At 45.4% G+C, this 9,126-nt stretch overlaps 1 protein-coding gene across 1 annotated transcript in view; it reads left to right on the top strand.

Moving 5' to 3' along the window:
• LOC308080631 (XK-related protein 6-like) overlaps nucleotides 1-7,696 on the top strand; it is a gene marked incomplete at its 5' end in the record, with an annotated part of 12,304 nt that extends 4,608 nt beyond the window's left edge. The window contains 3 exons of the mRNA XM_080422530.1: nucleotides 4,987-5,183; nucleotides 6,181-6,598; nucleotides 7,182-7,696. Coding sequence (XP_080278656.1) covers nucleotides 4,987-5,183; nucleotides 6,181-6,598; nucleotides 7,182-7,689 — 1,123 coding nt within the window. The 3' untranslated portion in view covers nucleotides 7,690-7,696. The remainder of the gene's footprint in view (nucleotides 1-4,986; nucleotides 5,184-6,180; nucleotides 6,599-7,181) is intronic.
• Nucleotides 7,697-9,126: the final 1,430 nt, after the last annotated feature.

Consider the following 9,126-nt stretch of genomic DNA (forward strand, 5'->3'; position numbering starts at 1 on the left):
CATAAAATTAGCATGCTGGCTAACTCTAATGAATGCGCTAATCCCAAGTGAGTCTGGTAGTAGTTCAGCCAGCTCCACTTGGTTCAGCAGAACAGTGGTTCTGAGGTCTTTATCGTTCTGTGTAATCAGGGACTAATTTAGACCCTGGGAGAGCAGGTGAATGCAGTCACCTACATGGTACTACTGTAGGATAGAGAATCTGCAGTATTTCTGATCCCCAGGACTGGAGATGAGAACCAGTAAGCACAGATAATAGAGATGACTCACAACTCCTGTCTGATGCTCTAACCTTCATTTAGATGGCAAAAATGGTGCCACCCCGGATGAGACTTTGCCCAGTAATCTGACCCAGCCCTAATTGGGAATTGAAACGCCAATGTCTAATAAACATTGGAGCATCACGGATCAGACAAGAGTTGCGAGGAGAAGTGAATTACCACAAAGTAACCAATGGTTTTTCCATTGTCACTCGTTTTTTAGGCATTCAACATAATAAAGGTAAAGCTTTAATCCCTGAGGGATTGCCCTGAGGGGCAATTTGGGTTGCAATGGCATAAAACATCAGAAAACTTAATAAATTGGACAACATGTTGTCAATTGCCAATTGTCAATTGAACCATCAAAAGAAGCATCGAGGAAAGACAAATGGAGGCCACCATATTACAAGATAGTCACAGTCCAATTTTGTTTAAAATGCCAATAGCTGATTGAATAAAATACCTCATATATTTGTTGGTGCACCTCTAGTGTGGTAAAAAATCTCCACCCGGAGGAGAGCCAGTTAAACTCACTGTGTAAAAGGGTGCTGGGAGTCCAATAAGATGACCTGAGCTTGCTGTGTGCCCCTGACCTGGTACAGGTGACAAAAAAACGTTCATTTAAATTTACACCAAACCTTACGGCACCCCTTCACAATGTTCCCCTGCAATTTCTTGATTTTTACACTGAGATTGTTAAACCAGCCGTCATTGTGAATGTTAAAAGTGACACAACAATACACATACTTTCAGCAGAGACTTGCTTTTGAAAAACGAAACGTCCGTAGTTTGCCTTTTTACTAATAAAGTCAGCATTGACATCAAAGGTAAGATTCTCAAGTATTTCTACTGCTATACTACAGTCACTTTCCCCCCTATAATGGTGGCTCACGAGGTAGAGTGGCAGCTTCTGAATCGGAAGGTTCCCGGTTTCAGGCTCCGCCTGGGTTAGTGTCGAAGTATCCTTGAGCAAGACACTGAACCCCCAACTTACTTACTTACAGTGCTTACTCCTCTTTGTCCCCTACGCCTACGGCATTGGTTCTCAAAGTGGGATCCGGAGACCCCTAGGGATCCTTGGGGTGGGGGGGTGGGGGGGTACCAGGGCATCCCCAGCACAATCATTTTAACCACTTTAACCATAGTTTATACTTTTGCTATTCAAAAATAGCAGATATACAAGCTCATAGCGCGGCACTCATGAGCTTGTAGACCTGCTATTTTGAAAAATCATGGAAGTTTGTGCAAATCTTTGCATTATGTATTTTTTAAAGCAAACTTTTTAAACTAAAATCTTCGCTCCTGGGGGTCCCTAGCATAAAATATTTTCAGATTGGGTCCGCAGCCAAATATACATCAATTTGGGGGTCCTTGACATGAAAAAGTTTGAGAACCAGTATGGGACATAAGGCTTCAATGAGCGCTCTCCATTGCATTCGGTCCCTGCTCCCCTTTGTCATGTTTGTGCGAATGGCTGTTCACACCAAATGACAAATTCTACCACCACTGGTCCATGACTGCGGATACTCTGATGCTCTTATCCACAGTGCCACAACACATATGAGTCAACAACATGAAAGCTCAGCTGTCATTCTCAGGGACAGTTTGACAGCACATTCTGCTGATGATGGACACAAATTGAACCAGTTGGACTAATGATATTTTAGTTCTCTGCTTGGAATAACAGCCTACTGCCACTGTCATCTTTTAACTGCCATTTGTTGAAGAGGAGAAGAATAAGAATAAGAAAGTCATGACATCATTCTTAAGCCAGCACAATGGAAATTGTGATTCAGTTGGGATTTGAGGCACAGACTTCATTCAGATGATAGTATTGGCATCCACTCAGATCATTCAGTACGTGGCCCATTAAAAGTGGAAGCTGTTATGTAGCCTATTCCTATTCCTGTTCAGGGGTCATCTCCATGACCGCTTGTGGTGGATATTAGTGTGATGTTTGCCACAGACATACAAAACTTTATAATATTACCAGAATCGCATTGACCTAAAATGTATACTAGTAGACTCCTAATAATATTACACTATGGCATATTATGCCATAGTGTCTATGCCAATGTATTACACATTTCAAAATGATAGTATTTCTGAATTAATTAAATCAGTGTCCTACCAATTCTGAAGAAAACCTGACTGGCAAGTCAGCCACTGTTACTGGCTGTATACACAGGCATCAATTCAGCATGGTCCCAAGTCTATTCCTTGTTTGGATTTCAATAATTGGGGTTTTATCAATACAGTCAGTTCTTTCATCACACATTACATGAACAAAATTAGAACATTATAATGGGAAAACATGAAGTCTATTTTTGATTATCTGATGATTATCTTTTATTCAAGATTTGCCACAGACATGGACAACTTGATTTACAGTATTGTCTGTAGGCTATTGCCTTTCTTTAAAAAGAAAGAAAGAAAATGTCTTAATCTTGTAATGGTTACTCTACTGAATTTTCTTTTAAATCTTGTCATTTAAGAACTCCAGTTCAACCTTAGATTATAACCTTTAAATTCTTCACCTTCTGTCAATTTAATGAGCTTATTTGTTTAACATTTACACTCTGACCCATACTAACATTTGCCATTCAACCCCTTGGTGTCCTTTATCGTTTTGTTTTAACCTTTTCATCTGAGATAAAGGTATTTAGCTGACACAGTTATCCAAAGAGACTTACAGCCAATCCAGAACAATCCACATTATGAGGAAGCAACACAAAGTAGCACAGGGTCAGATCTATAGGTCTCATTAAAATGTTTAAAGAGGTGGTGCCATGGTTTTGAACTTTTTCTGTTTTTCATGTGTCTATGAGGTTGATAGAACTTCATTAAGCCCCCTGGTGGTGTTTTTATGGTGTTTTATGTCTTCTCTGACTATTTTGAGTTTCTACCTGGAGGCTGAAACCTTGAGGGTCAAACATGCCAATAGAAAAACAGCGCTTTAGTGACATAGTAAAAATATACCCTCCCCCTCATTATCATAACGCAACAGGTGTGGGCATGAGGAGGAGGAGGGACTAGGACAGGTGGGTGGTGGAGGAGGTGCTAAGGTGAGAACCAGGTATACTTAATGAACTGGAGGCGTGTCCACATAAAAACATAATTTTAACAATTTCTGTACACTTTTGAAAAAAAAGTCTTCCTCCTAGTATAACCATAATACCTGATGATTATGTTTTAGGGGGGGGGCACCCCGTCTTTAAGCACCAAATTTAAGAGAAGATTAGATTTTTGACAAAAGGAGGATGTAAGGGCTTTGTGTGTTGCTCAAGCATGTAAACCTTTGCATTTTAGTGGACAGCTAGGCTTTTCAATAAACCACTAGCCAAGTGCATTTCCCCTTTGACCTTCCTGTCCAATGGCAGAGATTCGTAAAGACAGTTTGACATTATCTGGTTCGCCCTGATTACAGTATCTTCCAAGCCCTGTCCCACAGGGCCGGGCGCCCACAGCAGTAACTAATGGTAGCTAACATTAACTTGCACTTGTACTTTGCATATACATTACCTACCGGTGTACAGGTTCTGGTTTAGTACCAGTGTTCTTGGCCTTTTGACAACACAGCCACCTCGTTAATGCAATTACTGTCAGCTGTTGGGTCTTAGCCTGGTAAACCCTCCCTCCGGAAATCTCATTTCTATTTGATTCCTGGAGTGAGTCTGGCCTGATCCGCCTTTCTGCAATATTGGCTGTGTATGCCAAACGGCCGAGCCTATCAGCGTCGTCGCTCATTGTTCTGTGATTGACAGCTTACGTTGGCCAATCAGGTGGCGAGTTCGAGTGAGCCCAAAACACGAACGGCAGCCATCTTTTTCTTGTGCGGCCAATTCTCCGCTATTTTTTTACTTCAAAAAGCTCTCTAACTTCTATTTTGAGGCACGGAATTTACTTATAAGATATCGTTTGGATAGAATTTAGTTGTTTAACTTCATATATGTGGTCAATTAATCATGACAAAGCCTATTTAAAAATTAAAATTTAGAGAACCGGTAGGGGCGGGCAGTGACACCATTGTATCCGAAAAAGGCAACCCATTTTGGGTATGGCTGTCTCAAAAGTCTCGTTGCGTCACATTAAGACTGGTGAACTGCTGATTGGCTGAAGGGGAAAAATTATCATTGGCTAAAGGGGTTGTCAGTCAACGGTATTACTCCCGCCCAACTCCAGCACAGCCAATATTGCAGAAAGGCGGATCAGGCCAGACTCACTCCTGAAATCAAATGGAAATGAGATTTCCGGAGGGAGGGTTTACCAGGCTAGTTGGGTCTGGGATGCAACCAGTGTCCTAGGGTTCATGCCATTTACTGTGATCTTGCACTTGTAAGTCGCTCTGGATAAGAGTGTGTACTAAAACCCGAAATTGTCTTTATGTCTTAGACACCAGTATAGGCGCTACCATTGTTTTTGAATTGATGCACACGTGCACTGCGCTGTAGGATGGCTCTGTGGGATTCAGAGCAAACTAAATGACATCAAAATGTCATGAATCCACACCATTTATCCACCTAACCACCCCTCTCTGGCTACACTTTAATTCAATCCTCACCTCCCTCTCCCCAGTGCTGGTAGACTATCCCTGTTGACCCCCGTAACCTTTTCAAGGGCATATTCTGTAACATTTACATGGCGCCTTTTAAAACCACCCGCACTCCCGCCACAAAGATGTTGTTCCACGGCCTCTGACCCCCAACCCCTTCACCTCTGTCCCATTCAGGTACATCAGGACGCTGTACCTGGGCATCCAGTCGCGGCGGCAGAAGGAGCACCAGCGCCGCTGGTACTGGGCCATGATGTTCGAGTATGCCGACGTCAACATGCTGCGTCTGCTGGAGACCTTCCTGGAGTCAGCCCCGCAGCTGGTGCTGCAGCTCTGCATCATGATCCAGGAGAATCGTGCTGAGACCCTGCAGTGTAGGTGGAGCTGAAAGGACCCTTGCATGTTGTGTACACCGCCCAACAGACACCCACCAGAAACCCAGAAAGGCTTTAATGTCTCGATTTCTCTTTTGTTTCTTGTTTCCCACGGCCCGGGTTCCCATGGGATTTCTGGAAAGTCAAGGAATATCGAAAATGCAATTCCATACAGGAAAAGTCATGGAATTTGAAGGATTTATTTTTTGCTGTGAGCATAAAATATCATAATCATAAAAAAATATTTAAACAAATATTTATTTAGTTTAGGCGACTATAGCTATAGCCAAATTCACAAAGATAAATGGAGCTGGTCCCATTGTTGTGGTATCTCATATACATCAGGTAAAAAGCCAATCCTTCTGTCAGAAAGTCAAGAGAAATCAGGGAATTGTCAGCCTTCTGATTGGTCCCTGTATATCCCTGACTGACCAACCAGCAAGCTTCTTCTTATAGCAGCTTGTTTATGCTGAGTTTTCTAAACATGAGAAAAAGAAAAAAAAATAGGGGGAAAAAACATGTTAAGCCCAGTCATTATAGTGCGACCGGAGTGTACCTTTTTAGTAAGAATATCAAATATCAATATGAGACAACTGAAAAACAACCTTTTCAATGGTAGTGGATAGAGAGAGAGGATTTTTGTCCCCCCAAACAACCAATGGGTGTGGAAGAACGGCGGGACCATGGGTGGGAGTTGACAAAGGGTCAGTTTCTCCTTTAAGAGGGGAAACCCTGTTGGATTGTTTTGTTGGGATGTGTGTGCCTTTCTCTATTCTTCCTTCCTTTGTTTCTCCCTATTTTTCATGGTTGCATTTATAAACAATATCAATGAATAAATATATGGACACAGACCACAAGTTCCCCTCTTTCTCTTTCTCTCTCTCGATCTCTCTCTCTCTCTCTTGATCTCCCTTCATAACCCCTCCTCTTACACGCCCACCCATCCCACATTATCATTCTCTCTCTCTCCTCCGTCTTCCTACCTTCTCGACGGTAGGTGTGTCCTCCCTGGCGTCTCTTCTCTCCCTGGCATGGGTGCTGGCATCGTACCACAAGCTGCTGCGCGACTCCCGCGACGACCAGCGCAGCATGAGCTACCGCGGTGCACTGCTGCACCTCCTCTGGCGCCTGTTCACCATCTCTTCGCGCGTGCTGTCGCTGGCGCTGTTCGCCTCGCTCTTCCACCTGTACTTCGGCATCTTCGTGGTGATCCACTGGTGCGCCATGGCCTTCTGGGTGGTGCACGGCGGCACCGACTTCTGCATGTCCAAGTGGGAGGAGGTGCTATTCAACATGGTGGTGGGCATCGTCTACATCTTCTGCTGGTTCAACGTCAAGGAGGGCACCACACGCTACCGGATGGTGGCCTACTACTCCGTGGTGCTGGCCGAGAACACCGTGCTCACCGGGCTCTGGTGAGCATGGATGGAAAGGGTGGATGGGTGTGGTGGGATTCATATGTCACACTGTATATGCCACTGAAAATATTCATTTGAGCCATGTACACTAAGGGAAATGATTTGCTGTGATCTGTAATGATCCGTACATTATTTAATCGCATCTTAATTTTGTTTCCTTCTAAAACAGTGCGCCAAGTGAAAGTGGGATATATCAGAGGTTTATGGGTGAGGGTATGAATCAGGATTGAAGGAAGTGGGGTGAATTAGAGGTTACTGGATGGGGGTCACTTGAGTATAGACAAATCCACAGAGCGGCAATCATAACTGCGGTGTCAATCGGGCGCCGCTCCGCACAGGCGACACCCCAGCTACAGGCAGCGCTCTGAGGATTTGTCTATAGTGAGACAAACAGGGATAAAGGTGTTACGCTTAAGGTTGGAATTGAATTTGAATGGAGTTTCCCATCACCCTAGTATCAGATAAGAACAATATCGTCAAACGTTTTCACCTATCTTGAAAGTACCGACACGACAACCCCCACCACCACCCACACCCACACTCCTAACCACCCTTCCGCCATCGTCCTTATGTCCTGCAGGTACGCATACAGAGACCCGACGCTGACCGACTCCTACGCGGGGCTGGCGCTGTGTGGCGTCTACCTGTCCTTCGCCGGCGGCGTGCTCATCATGCTGCTCTACTACGGCTTCCTCCACCCGGCCACCGCCCACATGCACCCCAGCCCCGCCTCCTCGTGCTGTGCGCAGCTCCTCTGGGGCCTCCCGCTGCCCCCCTCGGCTCCGCCCACCGCCCCGCCCACGCCGGCCCACCTCGCCAAGTCGGACTCGGAGGAGGAGGTGGCCGAGAGCTGCCTGCCCGTCTTCCAGGTGAGGTCGGTGCCACCGGCCTCGTCCAAGATGGAGGGGCCTCTCATCAAGATTGACATGCCCCGCAAGCGCTACCCGGCGTGGGACGCGCACTATGTGGACCGCCGGCTGCGGAGGACCATAAACATCCTGCAGTACATCACGCCGGCCGCCGTGGGCATCCGCTACCGCGACGGACCCCTGCTCTATGAACTGCTGCAGTATGAGTCCTCGCTCTGACACAGACACACACACACACACACACACACACACACACACACACACACACACACTCTTGTACTGCAATGCTTACGATGACTTTAACCTTCACACTGAATCTGATCTCGCACTTCTAGATGCCTAAATTGTGATTGTAATTGACCATAACAGAAACCCAATTCTAACCCTAACCCTGAAACGCTGTTGTAGTTCTAAAACAGCCTCCCGTGAAGTGGGGGACAAGCAAAATGTCCTCACTTTCCATATTTTTCTATCCTTATGAGGACATTTGGCTCTCTTAAAGTTAGCAGTACAAGTACACTCTGAATCCCCCCTCACACACATAAATGATATATACGGTATATATGATGTGTATCTGTGTCGCACACACTGAAACACACATATGTGCATGACATGCACAAACGGTATACAGAGTTATAGGCACATGTACACCTAAGTAAAGATACATACGTACTTGCGTACCGGAGACTAAAACATGTCTACGGAGGGATAAATTAAGGAGCACACACCCACACAAGCACAAATGTACACACAGTATTTAGCTGAAAGGCACAAAAGCGATCTTGAACACACATGCACAACCCCACACGCACACACGCACACACACACGCACACGCACACACACACACACACACACACACACACACACACACACACACACACACACACACAGACACAGTTTCTCGCAATCATTCTGACTTGCGAGTCCCATGGCCATGACTCAAACAGCTGCTTCAGCACGAGTCCCTCTCTTTCTCTCTCTCTCTCTCTCTGTCCACCCCTTCTTATCTCCCTGTATATCCCTTTCTCTTTTCCAACTGTTGCTATCTCTCTGTCCGTTGTCGTTTATGCATTTCTCAGACCCGTGCACTGCTGTGAAGAGCAAAACGAAAATAAGATGGGTCGAAGACAAAAAAAAAAGAAAACACAGTGCGCGCATTCACGACCAGCGCCCACGCTTCAACTGCATGCTGTTTTTGTTACACTGCGCTTGCACTCACAGGTTTAGTGGAACGACGTGAAAGAGGTGATAACATGGAGGGAAAATAAATATAAAATCAACACGTCACTTTTAATACCCAAGTGTTTGTGGAACGTTGTTGTTAGTCTAGCCAAAAGGTTGTATGTATATATTTTCCAACACGCAGGTGTGCGTTTTTATCTTAAGCTAGCTGTCACGTGCCGTCGACCGGGGGCCATGAGGGCATCTCCTGTTTCTTTTCTGTTCAGGGTGAGGGGAGGGCCGTTTTGTCAGGGTTTTTACTGGGCAGAGCAGCAAGGTATGCTGGGAAGGACGGAGACAGTGTAGATGATCGGCATCATGTGTACGTATGTACACAAGACACTTCCCTGCCTCTGCAGATTGTCAGCATTGATCTACCAACCAAAAGCTCCCCTTAAAGCGTGCTTCCAGTAAAATCTCCTTCCTTCTCTCTA

This window comes from Gymnoscopelus braueri, assembly GCF_963280865.1.
Source record: "Gymnoscopelus braueri genome assembly, chromosome: 24".
Lineage (NCBI taxonomy): Eukaryota > Metazoa > Chordata > Actinopteri > Myctophiformes > Myctophidae > Gymnoscopelus > Gymnoscopelus braueri.